Below are 26,666 nucleotides of genomic sequence, written 5' to 3'. Positions count from 1 at the left end.
ATTGCTCCCAGTGGTAAAACAGGCCAAAAGCGAAATTTGGTTTTAAAGCAGAGCTGCTTGGATTTAAAGTTATAAACTGACCTTTATTATGTCCCAAAGACATTGTCAGAGCAAATCAGTACTTCTAAATAACAACTGTCAATTGCCTACATTGGGTACCTACTGATCCTCCACTGGTTATAGCCAAACATGCACCTTATCCTTATTTTCTCTACTCAATTGTAGCTGGAATTACGTTTAGTCCAGTTGTTAATTCTAAATTGAGTAAACCCATTGAATAAATGGGGTTTACATAACAGTAAATCAACAATTGTATTATTAGGTCAACTCTAGTGATCTAAATTTAGGCCTGTGCTTCAAATTTAAATTTTTTTACTATATTTGTCAAGTGTTTTTTTTTTAAAAAAACCAATAATACTCAGGATCTATTTTCTAATTTAGAAATTTTAGTTTCTCTATTAGTTGTGAATACTTTCTTTAACATCAAGAAGTAACACAACAGTGATGAAGAGTGACTAGAAAAAGTCACATAAGCTGTCTTAATGTGTAATATTGCTTTTTTATTCTTGCATATCTTCCATAAATATTTTGATATCAAGACGTATCTGCAGTAGAGCGTACACTTTGCATGTAGGAGCCAGGGAACCCCAATTTAGTCTGTGGCATCTTCAGTTTTAATGATCAGATATCTAAAAAGCCCACTCATCTCTGTTCCCAGCTTACATAAATCATACAATTTAAGGGAGATGGATAAACAGGGGGAGGGAAAAAGGATGAGAGTGGGCGATAAAAAGCAGAATGCGTAGCTTAGGAAGAAAGAGAGGAAGAAGCTAGGAATGAAAGGTACATGTTTTTTGAGAAAACCTTCACTTAATGACCAAGTGAACAGAACTATATTCAAGGGTATAAAGAGATTCATTGCAACACAACCCAAATAATAATGTACAAGATTGTATACCATACCATCATATAAATTGTTATACTATAATAAGATATGTGATATATACAAAATACATAATATTGTAATCATGGCATACAGTAGAAATCAGACCAGAATATACAGGCTTGTACAGGTGGCTCAGGGGTGGTATTGATCTCCTGCAAAGTAAACAAATCACTCCCTTTGAGACTCACTTTTTCTTTTTTTCTTTCCCAAAGTCCCGTCTTCTATTCCACAAACTCAACTCCTGTGCTCTGACCTAAACTTCTCCCCTTCTTCTCTACCCAATTGTCATTCCAAAAAAGTCACACAGATTAACCAGTCTGAAAAAAGAGCAGCCTGATGCATTTCCTCCCATACTGGTATTTCTTCTCCTGAGGTAGCAGGTTTCACTGTTTTTTAAACTAAATATGATAGACGGAGGAACACTTCCTCTAACAAATTCTAACAACCTAATTAATGAGGTAATATTTTTGGCATTAATAAGACATCAATTGAATTTGTGGAAACAGCACGGATGTTCTAGTGAATGATAATGTAAAAATCTAAACACTAAATAGGTTGTATGTAATTTCATTTACACGAATTTTTTTTTATATTTTTATTTTTAGTGTGCTTTATCAGGTTTTTGTATTTTATGAAAAAAATGGCTATTTTGATTATTAAGTTATAGTTGGTTGTTTTATATTGTCTAATGTGCCTTGTCTTGTTGTAAATTGTTTGTATGGTTTTCCTTTTGGCATTGAATGTTTGCCATATTCATTGGAAACCACCCTGCGTCCCATCAGAGAGATAGGGCAGTCTATAAGTAAAGTTTTATTATAATTTTATTATTATTTGTGATGTGGATTTTATGTCACATGGGGTCATGCCTATGTAATTGTGAAGCAAACAGGAAATTGAAAGTTATCTGAGAAGGCCAAGAGCTTGAAAACTGATCCTAAATATCTTGGCGTCACCTTAGATCAAACACTAACATTTGGGAAACAATAAAATCCTGCCAAAACTTACTGGTAGTGCATGGGGTGCAGACCCAAAATTAATAAGAACATCAGCCCTAGCCTTGTCCTACTCGATTGCTGAGTATGCCTGCCCTGTCTGGCATAATCTGCCATGTGAAGCAGTCTTAAACTTACACCTGCTGATATTTATTTATTTATTTATTTATTTATTTATTTATTTATTATTTGCTACATTTGTATACCGGCCCTCTCAGCCCACAGGTGACTTGGGACGGTTCACAAGGCCACAATTCAATGCCAACAACATCATAAAAACTTTAAAACATTTAAAAGCAATAACATATCAATTAAGACCATAACAATAGTAAAAAAACAAGTCATTTCGTCTCCTAAATAAAAAGGTCATCCAAACTCATAATCCAATTGTTCCATAATCCAATGTCTTTTATACTGCATTTTCAAATGCCTGCTCGAACAGCTAGGTTTTGATTTTTCTTTGGAAAATCAAAAGGGAGGGAGCCGATCTAATGTCCCTAGGAAGGGCATTCCATAGCCGAGGGGCCACCACTGAGAAGGCCCTATCTCTTGTCCCTGCCAAATGTATTTGTGGTGCAGACGAAGTCGAGAGCATGGCCTCCCCAGATGATCTTAATGTCCTAGATGGTTCATAAGGGGAGATGCGTTCGGACAGGTAAGTTGGGCCAGAACCGTTTAGAGCTTTATAGGCTAAAGCGAGCACTTTGAATTGTGTCCAGTAGTAAAATGGCAGCCAGTGGAGCTGGCAGAACAGAGGAGTTGTATGCTCCCTGAGCTCCACTCCTGTTAGTAATCTGGCTGTTGTCCGTTGGACCAACTGAAGCTTCCGAACAGTCTTCAAAGGCAACCCCACTTAGAACGCATTGCAGTAGTCTATACAGGATGTAACCAGAGAGTGGGCTACCGTGGCCAAGTCAGACTTCTCAAGGTATGGGCGCAGCTGGCACACAAGTTTTAACTGTGCAAATGCTCCCCTGAGGTTCCAGGCTCAGCAATGAGTCCAGGATCACACCCAAGCTGCGAACTTGCGTCTTCAGGGGGAGTGTAACCCCTGATAGACTTCACAAGCTAGCTGGCATTGCCCCCCCCCCCCCCAGCTCCAATGTGCAACGGGAAGTTGCTGCCAATTGCGAGAGAAATAAGGTTGAACACTGTGAAAACCACTCACTGTATGGATTGCAGCCTCTTCCTAGACTCAAATCTAGGAAAAGTTTCATGAGAACCAGTTTTCTTAATGTTTCGCCAACAACAGCAAGAATATCCATGTGGGCAGAAAAATCAAGCAATTCTAACTGGATGCCCCCCTACAAGTGTCTTCCTCTAGGAGCAAACCAAGAATGGGCAACTTGGAAGTTCCTCAGAAGTGGAGTTGGCAGATCAAAAGACAACTTTGCAAAGTGGCACTACCTAGAAGTATCATGCACTTTGTGCGACTGTGGAACAGAACAAACAACTCAGCGTCTGTATGCTTGCTCACAATGCCCTGCTTCATGCACAGAGGAAGAACTGTTTAAAGCTACACACAATGCAGTCGCTGTTGCCCCTTTTTATTTATTTATTATTTATTTGCTTTATTTCTATACCGCATTTTTCAGCCTAATTGGTCTAAAATTATTTAGCTGCTTGTGCACCGTTCATTTTTTTTAGTTTTAAACTTATTTATTTATGCAATGCTTTTAACACAAAATACAGAATTGATTGATAATCTTTTTTGTTAGCTTTAAATGCCAACCATTTGATCTTTTAAAGAATTAACAATTTTATTTCATTGATTGAAGTCCCAAATCTGTATGATTTCAAACATTTGCCTGATCTATGCTAATTAGCTATTTGTCTTCAGTTTAAACAGCTAATTGCAGCAAAGATAAATGGGTTTTGTTCAAAAGTACATGGAGGTAGCTGTATTTCCATAAGGGAAAATACTTAACTGATAGATTAATACATATTGCTTTCTTTGTTTGTTTGAAGCTGGACCTGTGATCTACAGAATGCTGACCTATCCTCCAACTCGAAGAGAGTTGATTGTGGGCTGTGGTCTACAAATGTTCCAACAGCTGGCAGGTATTAACACAGTCATGTATGTATCATTTTTTAAAAAACATTTTTTGATATTAGACTGCACTTTTAAGTTCAACAGAAGATAAATATTTTATAAACTCATTCTGTTTTTGGATACAACAGTATAAGGAGTACATGTAAATAAATGTTTCTTCTGCAATATTGCATGAAAATCACAAATAGCATTATTTTCTTTAAGTGAAGATATTTGACTTTTTGTGTCTGGTTAATGTGTTCAAGACCAGAAATACAGGCTCATAGTTAGCAAAGTAGGATTTGGACTTTTTGGCATTAATAAAGCCTATTACACTTTATTGTCTCAGAATCAGGCTTGCTCTCGGCCTGTTAGTTGTTGGGAATCATTTTACTTCTTAAGATGTTAGCTGTTTTAATTTTTTATTCTGTTTAAATTCATATTATGTGATTATGTCTGTTAGGGTTGTTAAGTTTTATTTATTTATTTATTTGGGTTGTTGTAGGTTTTTTCGGGCTGTATGGCCATGGTCTAGAGGCATTCTCTCCTGACGTTTCGCCTGCATCTATGGCAAGCATCCTCAGAGGTAGTGAGGTCTGTTGGAACTAGGAAAAAGGGGTTTATATATCTGTGGAATGACCGGGGTGAGACAAAGAACTCTTGTCTGCTAGTCCTCGGTGTGAATGTTTCAGTTGACCACTTTGATTAGCATACAATGGGCTGACTGTGCCTGGAGCAAACTTTTGTTGAGAGGTAATTAGATGTCCCTGCCTGCTTCCTCTCTGTTGTTGTGCTGTTGCAATTTTAGAGTTTTTTAATACTGGTAGCCAGATTTTGTTCATTTTCTTGGTTTCTTCCTTTCTGTTGAAATTGTCCACATGCTTGTGTATTTCAATGGCTTCTCTGTGTAGTCTGACATGGTGGTTGTTAGAGTGGTCCAGCATTTCTGTGGTCTCAAATAAAAAGTTGTGTCCAGGTTGGTTCATCAGGTGCTCTGCTATGGCTGATTTCTCTGGTTAAAGAACCCCTCTGCGAACCCCACCTCCTTCAAGATGAACTGAACCACCTCAACTGGGCTCTACAGGCCAATGGATACTCCACCTCAGACATCAGAAGAGCTGCAAGACCGAGAACAAGCCACGAGAATAAAGGTGAAGATCCACCCAGAGGAAAAGTGTTCTTGCCATACATCAAGGGAACCACTGACCGCATAGGGAAGCTGATGAGGAAACACAACATACAAACTATCTACAGACCCACCAAGAAAATCCAACAAATGCTACGTTCAGCAAAGGACAAGAGGGATCCTCTCACTTCTGCAGGAGTCTACCGTGTACCAAGCAGCTGTGGACAAGTCTACGTAGGGACCACCAAACGCAGCATTGCCCAGACACGCATCAAGGAACATAAAAGGCACTGCAGACTGCTTCAACCAGAGAAGTCAGCCATAGCAGAGCACCTGATGAACCAACCTGGACACAGCATTTTATTTGAGAACACTGAAATGTTGGACCACTCTCACAACCACCATGTCAGACTACACAGCGAAGCCATTGAAATACACAAGCATGTCGACAATTTCAACAGAAAGGAGGAAACCATGAAAATGAACAAAATCTGGCTACCAGTATTAAAAAAAAACTCTAAAATTTCAACAGCACAACAACAGAGAGGAAACAAACAAGGGCATCTAATCACCTCTCAACAAAAGTTTGCTCCAGGCACAGTCAGCATTGTATACTAATCAAGGTGGTCAGTTGAAACATTCACACCGAGCTCCAGCAGACAAGAGTCCTTTGTCTCACCCTGGTCATTCCACAGATATATAAACCCCCTTTTCCTAGTTCCAACAGACCTCACTACCTCTGAGGATGCTTGCCATAGATGCAGGCGAAACGGCAGGAGAGAATGCCTCTAGACCATGGCCATACAGTCCGAAAAAACCTACAACTACCCAGTGATTCCAGCCATGAAAGCCTTCGACAATATATTTTGTTAATTTCTTTTTGGTATTAGGTTTATAGTAATGACTGTTCTATTTTATTTGATGTGTATTGCTTTGATGTAACTTGTTAATATGTCTTTTTGCTGGCATTAAATGTTTGTCATATGTGTTGGAAACCACCCTGAGTCTCTTTGGGGAGATAGGGCAGTCTATAAATAAAGTCTTATTATTATTATGCATGACATAAATCTTAAGACCAATTGTAGTTGCTTTTCCAAGTGCACATTTCTTTCAGTTTTTTCCCTGCATTTTTGAGTAATACCAATGCCCACACATGCCTGTCAAAGAGAGTAATATCAACAAATTGATTGGTTCCAAACAATAAAAATATAAACGCAAGTGCTAATAACAAAAAAGGCTGAGGTGGGTGTTACTGGTGAAGGAAGTTGTGTACAGCTTTAATAGGGTACAAATTCCTCAGTTTAAATCTGTAATCTGTTTATAAATACCACATTGTCATATGAAGAATATGACAAAAATAGCCTGTTTCTTGAGCAATTCAACCCTTTAAGGAGAAAGATACTACAATTTCAGTGTATTAATTTCAAATAAAGAGGGTTTCATTATCCCCAAAGTTCAGTTGTTGGTAGGTAAAGATTTCCCCTTACATTAAGTCCAGTCGTCCGACTCTAGGGGTTGGTGCTTATCTCCATTTCTAAGCCGAAGAGCCAGCATTATCTGTTGACACCTCCAAGGTCATGTGGCTGGCATGACTGCATGGACCACCGATACCTTCCCACCGCAGCGGTACCTATTGATCTCACATTTGCATGTTTTATTTATTTATTTATTTGTTTACTTTGCTTATATACCACTGTTCTCAGCCCAGGGGCGACTGTTTTGAACTGCTAAGTTGGTAGAAGCTGGACCTAACCATGGGAGCTCACCCTGCTCCTCAGATTCGAACTGGCGACTTTTTGGTCAGCAAGTTCAGCAGCTCAGCAGTTTAACCCACTGCGCCATCAGTAGCTGCCATCAGCTACTGATGAGAAACTTGCAAATCACCCCATCATCACCCTGTCTTGAAGACTCAGGGCCATGCCTTCAAAAACAGTGTTGACTAAGGGCAGTGTATTTCTTCTGAATGAATGCCTGGAGGAGTTAATGGGCTGAATTGCTGTGGTATGCCAAGTCCCAAGGCCCATAAGATTCAAACGAAGTCCAAAGACACATAGACAGTCCAAAGCAAAACTTCTTGTAGGCTTATAGTTTTAGCACACAGTAGCCACTGGGAGTGAGATAAAGCCCAAGTTTCACAGTCGAAATTACCATGGTCAAGCTGAAAGAATTCGAAGGTCTATGCAGCAACCAACACCAACCCGAATTCCAGTCCTAAGTCAACAAAACTGGCAGTCCAAAAATAGCAAAGTCCAAATCCAAAACATAGCAATCTAAGATACAGTCCAAAATCAACAAGTCTGATAATCCAAAGTCCAGAATTATAGCAAAGACAATGCCACCTTCAACAAAACTTAACCCTTGAGAACCTTTTATCTGATGTTCTCAGGTCTTGCTTTTGTAGAGTTCATTTTTCTTTGATTTGGGCAGACCTGCAGGTTGCACCTTGCCTTAATCTGTATTCTAAAAGGGATGGAGCCCTTAACCCTTCATCAACCTGCTCTTTGTACTGCCCTCTGCTTTCTTGGCCTGCTGAAAAGTGGTGGCTATTGCAGAAGGCTCTTCTCCTGCAAAAGCTATGTTAGGTTGGGAGGACTGCTGGGAGCTGCTGGTTTCTAACTCCAACTTTGGCTCTTCCAACAACCCCTCATCCTCGCTGTCAGAACAGTCCAGGACACGGATGAAGAAAAATAAAAACTGAATCCAGATAAGACATAGGTGCTTGCCATTAAGGGTCATAAGAGTTACACTCCCTCTGAAAAACTGTGTTTGCAGCTTGGACATCTGGGTCCATCTCTCCAAATGTCAGCCCATGTATGTCAGCTTTGGCTGATATGCAGTTGCTCCCCTTTCTAAAATTGGAAGACCTAAAAACGGTAGTGCACACACTGGCAACATCAAGGTTGGAATTCTGCAATGCGCTATACATTGGGCTACCTTTGTACTAAGTTTGGAAATGCCAGTTAATTCAATACATGGCAGCAAGATTGGTTATAGGTACGTCTAGGAGAGAACACATTACACCCATACTAAATTTACCCAATTGGCTGCCAGTTAGTTTCTCAGCAAAGTGTTGATTATGACTTTTAAAGCTCTACATCAGCGTTTCTCAACTTGGGGGTCGGGACCCCTGAAGGGGTTGCGAGGGGGTGTCAAAGGGGTCACCGAAGACCATCAGGAAACAGTATTTTCTGATGGTCATGGGGGTTCTATGTGGGAAGTTTGGCCCAATTCTATTGTTAGTGGGGTTCAGAATGGTCTTTGTAGGTGAACTATAAATCCCAGCAACTACAAGTCCCAAATGTCAAGGTCTATTTTTCCCAAACTCCATCTTGGTTTATATTTGGGTATATGGAGTACTTGTACCAAGTTTGGTCCAGAACCATCATTGTTTGAGTCTGCAGTGCTCTCTGGATGTAGGTGAACTACAACTCCAAAACTCAAGGTCAATGCCCACCAAACTCTTTCAGTATTTTATGTTGGTCATGTTCTGTGTGCCAAGACTGGTTCAATTCCATCATTGGTGGAGTTCAGAATGCAGTTTGATGGTAGGTGAACTATAAATCCCAGCAACTACAACTCCCAAATGACAAAAACAACCCCACTAGTATTCAAATTTGGGCGTATCTGGTATTTATGCCAAATTTGGTCCAGTGAATGAAAATACATCCTGCATCTCAGATATTTACATTGCAATTCATAACAGTAGCAAAATTACAGTTTTGAAGTAGCAGCAAAAATAATGTTATGGTTGGGGGTCACCACAACATGAGGAACTGTATTAAGGGGTCGCGTCATTAAGAAGGTTGAGAAACACTGCTCTACATGGTTTGGGTCCAGGTTAACTCCAGGATCACCTTCTCCCATACAATCTGCACTTAGGTCCTCTGGGGAACCTTTACTTCAACTAGCTAGAACCCAACTGGCAATTGTCACCCAGAGGACCTTTTCATCACTGTCCTAAATATTAGAACGAACTTATTGATGGCAAGAACTTGGAGTATGGTAGGGTCTCATTTTCTAGATGTTTTCAATGAATGGCCATCTGTCAGGAGTACTTTGATTGTATTTTCCGGCATAGCAAGGGGTTGCTCTGGATGGCCCTTGTTGAACTCTTTGATTCTAGACTAAGTGCGGAGAGACTGTACACTTTGTTTTCTATTTGCTGTGTCAACTTTACACCCAGAATTAACACCCAGCCTTGCTATAAAAAATGTATTTTTTTTGCTTTAATTTTATTCTCCTCGTGCCAACTAATATGTATATTTCACCTAAGGTTGGAGAGAAATCCTACAACCATAACACTTGGTAGAGCCTGACCCATTCAAGTCAGTATGTCTTCCGTTCCATTTTAAGATTCAAATCATGCAGACTTCATGACTTCAATAATTCAACCTCTCCACCCTTTCTCCATTTTAATGATATCTTGAAAGTTATTTAAACGCATAGCATAAAATATTCCTACATTTCTCTGAATAATTGACAGGTGATATTTGGGAAGCACTTAATCTGAGGCTGTCTGCCTGCCTTAAGTGTGAGCTAAAAATGTATATGATAATTTAATTCGTTAAACATAGATAAAAGTGAATAGCATTTTTCTGCCACACACCTTCTAAGTGCTTATTCCTGTGCAGCTCAGGGATTTAGAAGGTGTAGGATGAAGGTCTAATTTTCAACTTGTGAAAATAAATAACAGTGAATACATACGGCAGATCAGTGAAACTCTCTGAAGTTCCTTCAAAAATAAATTTGCTCAGTTGGGATTATATCCAAAACTTTTTTTAGAAGTTTAATGAAACTCTGTTAAGATCTATGGTACTCATTAGCTTACTTTGCTTGTCCTAAGCTTGTAGCTGTTTTTAGATCTCAAACGCCTTACCTGGCAGTGGTATTTGCAGACAATATAGAAATGATCTGATTTAATATGTGAGAGAGGTGAACAGAAATTCCTGCAAGAAAATACCTTTTAATGTCTGAAATACCTTTATTAACAAAATCTCTTAAGAGCCAAGTGTTAGAAATGCACAGTCTTAGATAACTGAACTTGTTATTCAGATTTATTTTTTTAAAAATTAATGCACACCAGTTTTTCAGAAAACAATTTCTTTTACACAAGGAAAAAATATTTGAAGTAATGGGGATATCTTTCCTATGGATTGCTTTTGAAATGTCTTAATTCTATGTAACTGTTCTCTTTCTGTCAGCTGAAATGTTATGACTCACATTATCATGTGACGTTGTTTGGTAAACTTCAACGCTTTCTATAACCCATACATTGAATGGCTTTTTTCCTGATGCATTTCAAATATTTAGGCTTTTTTCATCTATTTTCATGATGGCATGGTTTATTTTTATTTATTTATTTATTATTTATTTATTTATCATGTCAGGAGCAACCAGACATTTGTATTACATTTTTAACAAAACAAACAAACAAACAGACAAAACACAAAGTTTGCAAGCTTGGTAGTTGATTAAATATCCTTTGACCATTATCTGGCCACTTGGAGTGCCTCTGGTGTTGCCGCAAGGAGGTCCTCTATTGTGCATGTAGCAGGGCTCAGGTTGCATTGCAGCAGGTGGTCTGTGGTTTGCTCTTCTCCACACTCGCATGTCGTGGATTCCACTTTGTAGCCCCATTTCTTAAGGTTGGCTCTGCATCTCATGGTGCCAGAGCGCAATCTGTTCAGCGCCTTCCAAGTCGCCCAGTTTTCTGTGTGCCCAGGGGGGAGTCTCTCATTTGGTATCAGCCATTGATTGGGTTTGAGCCTGCCACTTTTGGACTCTCGCTTGCTGGGGTGTTCCAGCGAGTGTCTCTGTAGATCTTAGAAAACTATTTCATCATGACATGACATGACACGATGACATGAAAGAAGTCTCCTACAAGGATGGTAAAACATCAAAACATCCAGGCATCCCCTGGCAACGTCTTTGCAGACGGCCAATTCTCTCACACCAGAAGCAACTTAGAGTTTCTCAAGTTGCTCCTGACACGAGAAAAAAAATCTATTTTCAAGTTGACTATATTCTGAATGCAAGAACCATGGTATAACAGAACCACAAATGGTTATAGGCTGTGGGTGGAGCAGGAGGGAAAAATGCTATCAATGGCAAATAAGATTTTCTTTGTGCAACTGCTGAAGAAAATGGTTCTCTTGTTGTTGTTCATTCATTCAGTCATTTCCGACTCTTTGTGACCTCATGGACCTGCCCACGCCAGAGCTCCATGTTGGCCGTCACCACCTCCAGCTCCTTCAAGGTCAATCCAGTCACTTCAAGGATCCCATCCATCCATCTTGCCCTTGGTCGGCCCCTCTTCCTTTTTCCTTCCATTTTCCTCAGCATCATTGTCTTCTCTAAGCTTTCCTGTCTCATGATGTGGCCAAAGTACTTCAACTTTGTCTCTAATATCCTTCCCTCCAATGAGCAGTCGGGCTTTATTTCCTGAAGTATGGACTGGTTGGATCTTTTCACAGTCCAAAGCACTCTCAAAACTTTCCTCCAACTTCTCTTCTTTTATATACCACTTTTGTCCGAAGTTCTAAAGATAGTTTACTGTTTGAAAAACATTGCATTGGGTGGTAAAAGGAAGGAAAAAAGAAGAATATAAGCAAAATTGGCCACAATTTTTTTTTTTACTTTTTCTGTTTGCTTAATGAAGCTGTGTAATAACCAGCTGGAATAGCAGCTGATGGAGGTAGTTCTGGAAGTGGAAACAAATGGCAATTGAAAAAAGACTCATGCTCTCAGATGCAGTCAGGTAGGAGTCATTTCCTGTCATTGCTACCTGGGACACTCACAGTCACCTTGAAGATTGAGCATCGGTGTCAGTTTGCTATTTCTTTCTGAAGTGTTCTTGCAGTATGTGACACATTCATCCTTCCTGCTTGCATATCAGGACAGTGACACTTCTCAGCATTAGCTGGATTTTATATTTTCAAAAATAGAGGATCAAACATTGATCGTTTCTTCCTTCTGCTTCTTTTAAGCATCTTAGGAACATTTCAGTGTAGAATCTGGAACTGTGACATCACTTTAGTCCTATTTTCAGTGTATATTGACCCAGCTTCTTTTCCATTTTATCTTAAAACCTTGATCATGCCAACACAATAGCATTAGAATCGAAGTCAAATATCTTCCTTGCATTCTTCTTCCATCACCAACCTGTACTTTTAACATCTTGTTTGAGGAAAGAAATCTGCAGTTTTTTTAGGCTGATGTTTTTTGTGACTGACTGCTTACTTGACCCAATAAAGAGATTGCACTAATATAGATTTTGAGCTAGCCACAAAAAAAGAGATGAAGTAGAAAATTTACTTTATCACGATATGTGGTTGTGATTGCTGAATGGAAACTTCTCCATGTAGGAGTTGTGCAAGGAAGCACCTAGAGATTAGACAAAAGATTGAGCCATTGGTAGAGGGCACTTCTGGCAAATTGGATTTGTTCACCTTGAAAGTATTTGATGTATGATTGACAAGAACAAAATGTCCTTGAGAAACTGTTGTTGCAAGTGAGGGAATATAGAGACTTCGGGGAGCAATATATACTAGCTGTCCACTACAATATGTTTGCCAGTTAAGAATATTTCTCTTGCAGTTTGATTAGATACCTGTTAATTTGCTGGCTGAGTTGTTAAGATGAATATTTATGCCAGGAAGGTTATTATTTCTCATTTTAGGCTTGATTCTTTCTGTGTGGTAAAATTGTGTTGGGAGTTTTGGGCCAGACTTCTGTTGGGAGATGACATAGCTGAGTGCTTCACCATAAATTTATCAAGGTGTCCAAGAGTTCAAAAGAGAACACATTTTTACATTTGTTAAAATGTAAAATATTTAAAATGTTTTCTAACATTTTAAATATTGGGTTGTTTTAGTTTTTTTGGGCTATATGCCCATGCTCTAGAAGCAGTCTCTCTCATTTGTTGGAAACTAGGAAACTGCAGAACCTCTGAGGATGCTTGCCACACATGCAGGCAAAACATCAGGAGAGACTGCTTCAAGAACATGGCCATACAGCCTGAAAAATCTACAATAACCCATGAAAGCCTTCGACAATACATTTTAAATATTATTACTGCACAATTGCACATTGATCTTAAAGATTAATGCCCAGGGAAACAACAACATCCAGGAAAAGTGTAATTAGTAAATATAGAGAAAACAGAGCAAATTTAACAGACCAACATACAAAGGCAGAACCAGTGAAATGATAGCTCACAGAAAAGGCATAGTAAGAAGTATTTCTGGAAACTGGTATGTGTTCATCTCCCTCATCAGGGTTTTTTTTTATTTATCGTGTCAGGAGCAACCAGACATTTTTACATTTTTAACAAAGCAAACAAACAAACAGACAGACAAAACACAAAGTTTGCAAGCTTGGTAGTTGATTAAATGTACTTTGACCAGTATCTGGCCACTTGGAGTGCCTCTGGTGTTACTATAAGAAAGTCGGTCCTCCATTGTGCATGTAGCAGGGCTCAGGTTGCATTGCAGCAGGTTGTTAGTGGTTTGCTCTTCTCCACACTCACATGTCGTGGATTCCACTTTGTAGCCCCATTTCTGAAGGTTGGCTCTGCATCTCGTGGTGCCAGAGCGCAGTCTGTTCACCTCGCTTGCTGAGGTGTTCCAACGAGTGTCTCTGTAGATCTTAGAAAATTATTTCTTGGTTTAACTCGTTGACGTGCTGGCTGATTCCCAAACAGTGGATGAGCTGGAGATGTCACTGCCTTGGTCCTTTCTCTATTGGTTGCTACTTCCCGGCGGATGTCAGGTGGTGCAATACCGGCTAGACAGGGTAATTTCTCCCGTGGTGTAGGGCGCAGATACCCCGTGATAATGCGGCATATCTCATTAAGAGCCACATCCACTGTGGTGAGATGTGTTCCACACTGGGCATGCATACTCAGCAGCAGAGTAACATAGCGCAAGGGCAGATGTCTTCGCTGTGTCTGCTTGTGATCCCCAGGTTGTGCCAGTCAGCTTTTTTATGATATTGTTTCTAGCACCCACTTTTGCTTGATATTCAGGCAGTGTTTCTTGTAGGTCAGAGCACGGTCCAGAGTGACTCCCAGGTATTTAGGTGCGCTGCAATGCTCCAGTGGGATTCCTTCCGAGGTAATCCTCAGAGCTCGGGATGCTTGTCTGTTCTTAAGGTGAAAAGCACATGTCTGTGTTTTAGATGGGTTAGGGATCAGCTGGTTTTCCCTGTAATAGGCAGTAAGAGCACCTAGAGCTTCAGAGAGCTTCTGTTCAACCACCTCAAAGCTCCCTGCTTGAGCAGTAATGGCATGATCATCAGCATAGATGAAACTCTCTGTCCCTTCTGGCAGTGGCTGGTCATTTGTGTAAATGTTCAACATGGATAGAGCAAGCACGCTCTCCTGAGGCAGGCCGTTCTGTTTCCGCCATCTGCTTCTCTGGGTTAGAGTGTAGGTATTTCCATCCTTATATATTATGCAATTACAGCTTCCTGGTTTTTGTTTGTTTGTTTGTTTTTGAAAAAAATTGTGGAGCATGAGGTGGCGTAAACAGGGTGGTGTAAATGATATCGTCATATTTCGTATGGAAAGCCACCAAAGTGCAAATGCCATTGATGCTGCAAAAAAGTGGTAGGCAATACTGCTATATTCCAAGTGTAAAAGAAGCAATTGTCAATCAGAATGACCTGAAACAATTAGTAATGTGACATGTGCCAGAGAGTGTGTGTTCCCATTCCCATTGAAATCTAACATTTTTTTTTAAAAGTTCATTAAAGTGGAGGAGTAGCTTCAGCAATCTATGGATTTTTCTCACATGAACATCAGCATAGCCAGTGGTGGAGATAATGGGAACTCCATTCCAAAAGTATCTGAATGGATTTAAATCCCCTACCTGTTCTGGTGAAAGATGCCTCACCAGCATCTTTGTATTCTTCCATGTTCGCACTTGAAGCCACTGGTGTTATTAAAAACTCTTTCATAGACCATTTTCCCCTCCTTGATCCTGCCAGGAAATCATAGTACTATTTGATTTCAGCCTGTTGCCTTGGTAATAACTGCAATGTCACAAATGCAGTATTATAACTTCCCTGGAGGATCAAAAAGCTGTGAGTGTACGGACTATGCGGGAGAGAGTCAGAGGCTTTGTTGTGAGATACAGCTTTGGTAATTAGCAGGCAGGGAAAGATGGAGAAAAAGGCTTTTTGTAAAAGTCTTTAGAAGCTTAGAGGATGGTTAAAGTGATGAAATTGTTGCCTAAAAAAGACAGAGAGATAAAATCCAAGAAGTAAGAAATATACTTTACCCTTTAACTGAAAAGATATATGAATGCTATGTATCACACCTTTGTTGACATTCGGAACAATGCATAGTCCACATTACTTACGTGGTCCAAATTATCTTTGCATACAGTAAAGTATTTACTTTGTAAAAATGTTGTAACTTAGTAATTTCTAGATTTAATGGTCTCCCTAATATAATCCATATGTTGTGTGTTTCTTTTAACCATGGATTTCAGAGGCTACCTCTACCTGAATTTGTCTGTGGCACTGTGCAGCAGATATTCTGGTGCCCCCCACATTAATATATGTTCTGGTCAGGTGGGATGATTCACCTATTGTCTACTATTTGCAGAATGAGAGCTGCAAATACTGTAGCGCCTTACTGTTTCCTATTGTTAAAAAGAACAAAAAAAATGATATGACATCTTTTGAAAGGCAGCCTGAGAAAAATTGACAGTGATTTGTGAGGCATGGACTGTACTTTGTTTAATGTGTTACTCAAGGTACTATAGAAAAGGGCATTGTGTCTTATACTTCGTGGATTCTTTTAGTCATCTTTATTTTGAGAACATGAGAACAATTTCTGTGGATGAGAGACTGACAAAGTTGGATACCCAGAGAATCCACTGAGGTTTTAACAAAAAATATAATCTCACACAAGGATGGAACCAATGGACTAGTCTTGATTAAAACCTCACATTATGGTTTTCTTTCTGATATCTTTTGTGAGCAATGAGCAAAAGCAAAATGATAGGAGTTTGCCATACTGGGCCAGAAATGTTCTAATTTATTTTGATGGCTATTATGGCATAAACCAGGCCTGCACGACATATGGCCCACATGTGGCCAGAAGGGACTGGACTTCCCCATCACTGGTCGGCCCTTTCCATGCAAGTCTTTCTGATCAGGAAGGCAGGGGAAGTGTCGATTCACAAAGGGGAAACCCATTCCCTTCACTAGGCTGGGTTGTCCCAAGTCTCCCCTTTTGCTAACCTCCTGGTCAGGGAGATAAGAAAAAGAGTGAGGGAAAGAAGAGAGGGTGGGAGGAATGGAAGGAAGAAAAGAAGGAAGGAAAGTAGGAAGGAAGACAGGGGGAGGAGGAAAGAAAAAAGAAATAATGAAATTGAGGTAGGAAAAACAGGAAAGGAGGGTAGTAGAAAAGGAAGGGAAGGAGAGAAGGAAGAAGGTAGAAAGGGAGGAGAAAAGGAGGGAGGGAAGGAGAAAGGAAGGAAGGAAAAAAGGGAGAGGGGAGAAAGAAAGGAAGGAAGGAAGGAGGGAGGGAAGGAAGGGTGGTAGGTGGGGAAAAGAGAGGGAAGGAGGGAGAAAAGGAAGAAAGAAAGGTAAGTAGGAAGAAGAGGAGCAAAGAAATTCAGAATTTAGAAAGGGCATTGTAGTGTTTTGAACCATGGGCTATTGCTCTGTACCCACTGGGTGAATTTAAATAAGTAATGCTCTCTCAGCCTCAGAGGATGACAGAGGCAAATCCCCTTAGAAAAAACCTTGACAAGAAAACTCTGCTTTAGGACAGTGATGCTGTACCAGCAGATACGAACCAGTCCCTCTGTAATGTGAGAAATACAGTTTAATGCTTTAATGCTAGAAAATGTTGACCATTTCAGCTACCTAGACATCCACTTCTCCAGAAAGGTTGACATAGACACAGAAATACAACACTGTCTGAGCTCTGCGAGTGCAGCATTTTTTCAAATGAACCAGAGAGTATTCGAAGATTGCGACCATCATAGGGATCTAAGATGCTTGCTTATAAAGCTATTGTTCTTCCAACTCTTGTATGCCTGCAAAACGGTCCATCGCTCTCAGCTTCTGGAACTCCTGCAAATTTCTTGGGAAGGCAGGCGAACAAACTTCAGCACCTTGGAAGAAGAAAACATCAGTATTGAAGCAATGATTATCTGCCACCAACTTCACTGAACTGGCCATGTCTCTCAAAGCAAGTACTCGACTCTCAACTCAAGAATGGAAAATTGAATGTCAGTAGACAACAAAAGAGATTTAAAGACAGCCTTAAAGCTAACCTACAAAAATATGGAATAAACACAGAGAGCTGGGAATCCCTGGCTCTCGAGCATTGTAATGGGAGGTGAACTATTATCAACAGTGCCATGAATTTTGGCAACAGTGCCATGAAACGTGCCATGAGGAAGGCATTTCAAGCATACCCTTGTCTTGACTGCCTTCCACCTGGAAATCTATGCCCTCAACATGAAAGACCATGTAGATCCAAAACAGGTCTCCACAGCCACTTATGGACCCACCGCCAAGACTCTATCTTGGGAAGACAATCATACTCAGCCACCAGTGATTGCCTATGATTTTCTGAGGAATCTTATACACCTAGAACTTGTACATAATGCAAATACCCAATGTTTGTTTTTGGACTGCAAATCCCAGAATCTCTTAGTCAGCACAGCCAAGACTTAGACTGAGTGGGCACTTCTAAAAACTGAAGTCCAAAAAACAACTTTTCCAAATTCTGTGTAAATTCACACACATCCTATATTGGAAGGCCTAGATGTATTAACTTTTTGTCGTATAGGTATCTTTAAAACTGACATTTTACATTGTAGTATATCTAAAATTATTACTTATCCGTTTACATGGGGAGTTTTCTTAGCTTTTAAAATACACAGAAGGAGGAATGCAGTCTGAGATGTGTATGCAATGTGCCTTGGAATGGTGTGTGGCTTATTAGTAAAATAGGACAGTTCTCTGGGGAAATATACTCTCATTCTGAATCATTCCTCTCCTTCTAGCACTATCTACTCTATCTTAAATATTTTTGTTATAGTGGAATAGTCACTATGTGTGACATTCACATAATTGGAAAATATTTCAAACTCTGGCTTAATCCTGGTTTGTAGTCTGATAAAAGCGAACTCAGTTATTCAAATACATTAGCAAGTTTATACTTCTATATTTTGAATAGTATGAAAATATTTTGGCTCATTTTTCTTTTCTAAGGGATTGAATAAGCACAAATATTTAATCATGTTCTGTCTTGGGAGAATAATTTAGTGAGTCAACAGTTATTCAAAGGTAAGAGAGAAGCTTTAAATGTGTGTGCACTGGATGAAAGAACATCAATAAATAATAAGTGTTGTAGGTTATAGTATTTAGAGTTAGGAACTTGCAAATCCACCTCTGAGTGTTTTTTGCCAAATAAATTCCTATGAAATTCATGTTCATAAGATGACTTGATGGCACATACATACACATTATATACAGTGTTCTGTCGCTACTTCGCAGTTTGCTTTTTGTGGACTTGCTGTTTTGCCGTTTTCCTTCCTTGCTACTCACCGGGCCAAGTCCTGGTCCTGCCACTGGGACACGGCCCGGTGAATAGTGAACGAGCAAGGGAGGGCGGGTGAGTGAGCAAGGGAGGGGTGCAAAGGCAGAAGCAGCGGCAGAAGCAGAAGCTTGGCCACCTCAGGCCGGGTCCCAGTGGCAGAACTAGGACTCAGCCCGGTGAGTAGCGAGCAAGGGAGAGGGATGGGGGAGGGAGGGATGGGGGAGGGCTGCAAAAGCAGAAGTAGCTCTACTGTATATAGCGTCCCTACTTTGCGGATTTTCACTTTTCGCAGATGGTCCTGGAACGTAAAACCCGCAATAAGTGAGGGAACATTGTACATACAGATTTATTTGTTTAAAAGGAGCTATGCAAATATCAAGGCAGAAAATCCTAAAATATCTGCTTTGAACTGGGTTATCTGAATCCATGCTCAGATAACGTGGGATTTTCTGCCTTGTTATTCCGGGATATAAGGCTGTGTGGAAGGGTCCTAGGATGCATAGTTACAGCACAATCCATGACTTGGACTGGATGGCCTATGAGGTCTCTTCCAACTCTTTGATTCTATGATTCTATGATTCTACTTATAGTTACTTATGCAATCAAGAAGAACCAATTTGTTTCTGCTTATTTAACTTATAAGCCATGGCAGGGTCACATGCCCTTATAGAGGAAGGAGAGAAAGTTGTTTAATACCTACCTCACCTTCCAGTCTGGGGAACTTGGAAAGTGAGCCAGACGATCCACAAAACCTCGCCTTGCTCTTAAGCAATGCCAGGTCAGTGAAAAATAAGACTCATATAATCTATGATTTCCTCAAAGATGAGGAAGCTGGCCTGGAATGCTTCACTGTAACTTGTCAGGAAGATGATAGTGCTCCAACCTGGGTCCAGGCCCTCCCAGCCGGGTACTGTGTTAGTGAGCAGCTGAGGGAAAGTGGGTGGGGAAGAGGGGTAGATGTGGTCTATAAAAACCATCTTAACTTGACCAGATTACCAGTTAGGCAGCTGAATTACATTGAGTGTGTGTACCTGAGTCTGAAAACCAGGGATAGATTGGGGAATATGCTAGTGTACCGTCCACCCTTCTGCCTAACAGATTCCCTGGCTGAGCTCACAGAACTGGTCTTGGAGGTGTTGTTGGAGTCACCCAGACTTTTGCTTCTGGGTGACTTCAGCTTGGGAGTTCATGGTATCCATGGCAAACATGGGCCTTTCCTAATTAATTTATGGACCAATGCATTCAGCAGTCATACCTTTGATGTGATTTTCAGCTTGGAACATATGGATCTATGGGCGGAGGTGATCAGTACCTCTGAGATGTCATGAGCAGATCGTTTTCTCGTCAGGGTTAGTATACCTGTTCTTGTAGGGTTGGAGGACTTATTAAGATAGTCCACCCTATAAGACTAATGGATTCTCTGAGATTCCAAGAGGTCTTGGAGGGTACTATGACTAGCATCACTGATGATCCTTTTCAATCCTTTGTCAATAAATGGAATCTGAATTAACCAGGGCTAATGACACGATCTTTCCCAAACGTATTCTCTGGCCTGTCACAAATCTGTCTCCCTGGTATACGGAGATTCCCAGGGAAATGAAACAAGAAGGACGACTAGAACGCAGGTGGAGGAAAACTCGACTTTTATGTGACAAGACATGGAATACAGGGTACCTCTTCTTCTATGAGGTGGCAATACGAACAGTAAAGAAAGCTTTCTTCTCTACACGCATTGTGTCTGCGGATTCACATCCCGCTGAGCTATTCAGAGTGGTGAGAGGCTTAACTCAGGTACCCTCCCCTCTGAATCCATTATTAGAACTTTTAGTGGCTCACTGTGATGCTTTTAATAACCATTTTGCGGAAAAATCTCTAGCATAAGAGCCAGCTAAGATGCTGTCTGGAGCAGAAACAACAAGATGTCCAGCAACTCTTTGAGTGGGATTACACTGGATCAGTTTCAGTTGGTAGGTACTGTTGATGTGGACAAGCTGCTTGGGCAAGTAAGGAGGACAATCTGCTCGTGTATAAAGATACAGAAGTATGTGGTTTGGGTGATGGGTGGAGGGGTGAGATTTTTTTTTATGGGAAGTGCTGAAGAGCTGCCAACATGGTTGCCATTTTCCCCATAGACATTCCAAGAGGTTAGAAACAGCACTACAGAGGAAAGAGTACAGTAGGTTGTGTTTCTTTTGGGTTCTTGTGTGATGGCCTATGCTTTCAATTTCTGCTCCTGCTCAGAGAAGTGGTCGATCCTTTTTGATAAAAATACAGTACATACATTAATCCATGATTAAGTTGACCCTGTTTTTAGGATCAATTTTTCAACTTGAATTTCTAGACTTATACAGGAGTCTGTGCAATATTTGCTTTTCAAGAACCTATGCTATTTTTCAAAACTGAATTTTGAAAGAATTTAAGAGTTAGTCTGAAAAGAATAACTTCAGGAGGGCAAATTGGAAGAAACAAGTCTTTTATTGGCAAATGAAAGTGATGTTCAGTGAGTGGTACTGTTGATGGCTAATTGAGAGGCATGTTCTCTCAAGGGCAAATGAGACTGATGTGTACAGTGAGCAATATTTTAACATCCAAAACGATAGGCAGTCATACTTCAAGCAGCTGAAACTGAACAAATGTGAACAGTAGATCATCATTCTCTAAAGCACTTCTGGGTACTACTGCTACTAAAGAAGAACATTAGATGCTGAACCACTTTCAGCAAGTTCATTATCAGGCCTGCCTATATGGCCTCAAATCTTTCCTACAAAATAATATATCAGCTATTCAGCAGATAGTCGTTCAAGAGAAGACAAGGCAATTTCAAACCCTGTGTGTTTACAGGGCAGGTGGGGAAAAATTGATTAAACTGAGGTATATAGTGATATAATAATAATAACAACAACAACAACAACAACAACACTTTATTTGTACCCCGCTACCATCTCCCGAAGGACTCGGTGCGGCTTACATGAGGCTGAGCCAACAATACAACAATAACAATAACAACAATAATACAAAAGCAATACATAAACTCATAAGCAAAATAAACAAAAAACAATAACAATAACACGACGCATTTAAAAACCTATGGCTGGGCCAAATGTAATAATTAAAAATTTAAAAATAATGCTGGGCATGAACAGGTAACAAGTAATTGGGATAGAGGTTTTGGAGAGGGAAGAAATGTGCAGACATAAGTCATATAGGAGGAAATTATTGTCATTATAAATTGTATATAATAGTTAAATTGTTGAAAATAATATAGATTATGAAGAGAGGGGCCAGGAAGGCAGTTCCATCTTGTCCAACTGTGCATATAATATAATATAATATAATATAATATAATATAATATAATATAATATGTTGTATATACATATAATAGTGATAATATTATAATATAATACAGTATACTAATAATAATATATTATAATTATATATTTTATATTAAATGCAATATTACTAATAATATTACAGTATAATGTTATAGTACAATGTAATATATAATATTAATATTGTGCTACGATAATAATATAATATATTGTATTTACTTTTTACTTCTAAGCTGCTCTGAGTCCCCTTCGGGGTGAGAAGGGTGGCATATAAATGTCGTAAGTAAATAAATAAATAAATAGAGTTTTTAAAACTAAGCATTTAAATGACGATAGTGAAGGTAAAGGAAATTTTAAAGATGGCAGTGAGTCCTAGCGAACATGAAATGTGGTTAAGATTGGGAATTTGGTGTGGTACAAGAGAGTCCATGATCTATCCATCATTCTACTAGCATTACATATGTTTTCTCTCATCTCTGTGTCTTTTTCTGTATGTCTCTAGCAGAGGTGGAGACACAACAAAAGAAACATTTCAGTAAAGATAAAGGTACAAATAGACTCTGGATTGCATATTCCTCATCCCTGGACTCAAGGAATGTGTTTAAACAAACAGTTTTCTTCCTATGCTGTTAAAATTCACCAAGATAGTAAAGTATATCTTGAGCACACATCCACACAAGCTGTTTATGCCTAATAACATTATACCCTATGCTTGTTACATCAAGTTAAGATTTGTGGGCACATCAAAACTGTTCATTTATCATTTTTGTTCATAATCAGAATATGATAACCTACAAGCACCTGACAAAAAAATTAGCAGTGTTCTGATTCTTTTGGGGGCTGCTGCTGAAGTTAATTATGCAGTCTCAAGGCAGAAAGAAGTGGGGAGAGTGGTGTGTAGGGAGTTAAATTATGTAGAGCAAACATTTCTGATTTAATTAAAATTTCAGTATGGAGAGAATAATCGGACAGTTTTATGTATGAACTAATACCCAAAGTGTCACTAGAATTATAAGTACTTTATGATATTCAAGAGAATTTTTTTTCCAAACAATAATTTGTTAGGGGATAAAGTTTATGAATTTTCAGCAGGCTGAGAAATGGCACTCTGTTTTGTATGAGTAAAGAAATAGGTAATATCATAACAAGATTAGACAGAAAAGAGGAAGGTAAGTTTGAATGACAGAGCCAGGCAAACCTCCGGCTCAATAAATAATACCTTTGTCATGGCTAGCTTTTAGAGAAGTGTCAATCTTAGTCTCCCAAGGGCTTGCAAGGTATGGAGAAGAAAGATAGACTTTTATCAGGGGAAAGGATGGCTTTGAGCCAGGCTGTAAACTCCATTATAGTGAGAAAACAATTGAAAGTAAACTATAGATTTTGCTTGACAATATTTACAGGAACATTTCCTACTGTCCTTATATGTCTGTAGTCTGCATTTTGTGGGATTTGCTGAACCAGTGTTACAGCAGTCTCAAGCAGCCTAACTCAAGTATGTACATATGCAATTTAAGAAGGTCACATATCAAGAGCTACCGTGTTTTTCGGCATATAAAATGACTGGGCGTATAAGACGACCCCCAACTTTTCCAGTCGCACACGACTTTTCCAGTCGCACACGAAATAATTTTTTTAAGCATCAGATTTGATTTCAATATGGTAATTTTGATTTCAATATGGTAATTACTGTACCTCCTTCTCTGCCTCTCAGATCTCGCACCTGTGCACCTGCATCACTTCACTTCAGTCTTCAGTAGTGAGATCTGAGAGGTAGAGGAGGAGGTACGGTAATAGGATACAAGGGCGGGCCAGACAGGTAAAAAAGGTGTGTTTTTCTGGGCCCAGAGCCACCCTATCTCTTTTTTCCATACGCCGGGCACCCCGGACGCCTGCAGCTTGCTCCACCCTTCACTTACACCTTCCCAGTGAGGCACCCCTTCACCTCACCATCGGGACCACATTAAGTCCATGAATCCTGATGAATGGATTTTCTTCTACCATACTTGTACAGCGTCGCCCTTAATGCTTTCATACAGTCACTGCATATGGCAGGGACACTGCCACTGCCATTTTTGAGCTCCCCCCACCATATGAGGCAACCACAGATTCTCTAATCCAGATTGGAAGTTTCAGCCCCACTCTATAAGATGACTCCCGGCGTATAAGACTACTCCCCCATATAAGATGACTCCCACATATAAGGCTACTCCTGTGTATAAGGCAACCCCTAACTTTTGAGAAGATTTTCTTGGGTCAAAAAGTAGTCTTATATGCCAGAAAATACAGTATATACTACAGAGTTCCTCATTCATAGGCACAAAGGATGGGCATGTCTACATGAACCCTTTATCCTAAAGCGGGAAAGTGAATCAGTTTCATGCATCATTACAAGTCATATACTATCAGTCCTAGCAGATAATGATTGAAATCCACTTGCAAGTTTATATTTATTAGACTATGTAACTATCCACCTTAACTGTTCTGGCACCATGGTGGACACATGATGCCCAGTTTACTTGTCCGAATGCATCTCCCTCTACGTCCTGCCTCACAGTTTAAGATCATCTGGGGAGGCCCTGCCAGCATCACAAATACAGCTTGTGGGGACAGGAGACACTGCCTTCTCGGCTGTGCCCCCCCCCCCCCCCCCGGCCTATGGAACACACTTTACACCGAGGTAAGATCGGCTTCATCCCTCCTGTCTTTTAAGAAGAAATTGAAGTCCTGGTTCTGGGACAAGGCTTTTGGACAGCACGCATAAATAGCACTTTGGATATGAAATTCAACTGGAACGATGATATGACTGTAATACTGTTTTATTGTTTTTAATTGATGTTCTATTTATTGTTTTAATTGTTATTATATTGTTTTGTTATATGTAGTGGCATCGAATTGTTGCCAAATGTAAGCTGTTTTGAGTTCCCCTTTGGGGGTTGAGAAGGAACGGAGTAGAAATACCGGAAATAAATAAATAAATCCATGGAGCTAGTTTGGATTCACACAGCCTTGAACTGCAAAAATCACAGGATACTCCAGAGCCCATCTGGGTTTAGGATGAGTGTAAATAGTCGTGCTGCTCCCTAACTGGGCACCACTCAGGCAGCTCGAGGACAGGGGATGGCACCTATCTTGGCCCATCATTCCGAGTTTTGTAGCACCCACTGGGCACAGAAATGGAACAAAAAATAAAATATACGTATGCAACAGAACTCAAAGAAAACTGGTACAAGATGTTCTTCAGTGGTATATGACACCACAGAAACTGAGCTTGATGTATAAGAATATTAATAATAAATGCTGGAAATGTGAATTACATATTGGAACTTTCTATCACACATGGTGGTCCTGTCCCAAAGCCAGAAGTTATTGGAAAATGATACAAGAAGTAAGCCAAAAATCTTAAAAGTTAAAATACAGATGAAGCCGGAATACTTCCTATTAGGAATTACGGATGAGGACATAAAGCTAGAAGAAAACGAAGACATTCTGTTTACATATCTGACAACTCCAGCCAAAATAACATACGCCAGAAAATGGAAACTAAAAGATACGGCAACCGAAGAAGAATGGCTAAATAAAGTCTGGGAAATAAAAGATATGGACAAGACTACACAGGAAAGACTACACAGGAAGACCTATAAAGAAAACTGACTGGCAAAGGTTTGAAGAGTTTATGAAAAATTGAACACCAACTACAAACTAGAGATGTATGCGGGAAAAGAAGATGAAACAAATAAATTAGAAACTTAAGCCGTTTGGGCCAGTGAAGAAACTAGTTTGACTAACATAGAAGATGACGCGGAGAAGAAGATTGCGAAGCCGATTCCCCCCCCCCCCCCCCGCCCCAGCCTCCCCCCCAATCTTCCCATACCCTGCATCCCCCCTTCCTCCTCCCCCCTTTTTCTCTTTTTCTTTTTTTCTTTCATTTTCTTCCTCCCCCATTCCTCCCCCCTTCTCCCTCTCTTCACAAAGGTCCCCCCTGCTTTCTATTTTATGTATATTCAGTTTAAAAAATCTTTAATAAAATTATTTTTTAATGGCAATGTGTGTTGCTCAGTGCCTGTAATGACACTAGATAGAGAAGGGAGGGGGAAAAGAAGGAGCGACTCCTTCTTCCCTTCTCTCACGTATACTTCATAAGTACCACGCATCTTTCTGAGAATCTTTTTGTGAGGTGGTACAACATAAAAAAGATTCACTGGGGGCGTAAATGACTTTCTCCTATTGATATTAAATGAGATTTATATGAAACAATTTCAATTATTTTTCAGTGAAAAATAGGAATTTTCTGTACGCTACCGGTGAGTTTAGCAGGAGTTGGAAGAAGTATCATCAAACTAGCACTCATCAACCATTACAAATGTTCTACAATAGAGCCAGAACTGTTAAGATTCATAGATACTTTGTGTATTAAGTATAATCTTACAAGTGGATTTCACTTGGGAAGTTGAATCATTATCTGCTCAGACTGAGAGTATGTGACTTGTAATGAAAACAGGCAGGCAAAAAGATGATTAATTGATTCACCTTATGTTTGAAGGTATCTTGGTCCATTAAAATAAAGGTCAAGACATTGACGCGAAAATCCTCTGTTAATGACAGGAAGACTACAAAATAGTTAGCAAATGTGCAGGGCTCTCAATTTGAGCTGTATGTATCAAATACAGGACTTC

The 26,666-nt window shown here is 39.8% G+C and overlaps 1 protein-coding gene across 1 annotated transcript in view; it reads left to right on the top strand.

The window, feature by feature from the left end:
• The window catches only part of SLC2A13 (solute carrier family 2 member 13), a 195,620-nt gene that overhangs the window by 77,256 nt on the left and 91,698 nt on the right, over positions 1-26,666 (top strand). Inside the window, exon 4 of the mRNA XM_060778395.2 lies at positions 3,907-4,015. Coding sequence (XP_060634378.2) covers positions 3,907-4,015 — 109 coding nt within the window. The remainder of the gene's footprint in view (positions 1-3,906; positions 4,016-26,666) is intronic.

Source organism: Anolis sagrei, chromosome 5 (assembly GCF_037176765.1).
Source record: "Anolis sagrei isolate rAnoSag1 chromosome 5, rAnoSag1.mat, whole genome shotgun sequence".
Classification (NCBI taxonomy): Eukaryota; Metazoa; Chordata; class Lepidosauria; order Squamata; family Dactyloidae; genus Anolis; species Anolis sagrei.
Note: the sequence above shows the minus strand (reverse complement) of the source record. Positions and strands in the feature narration are given on the sequence as shown.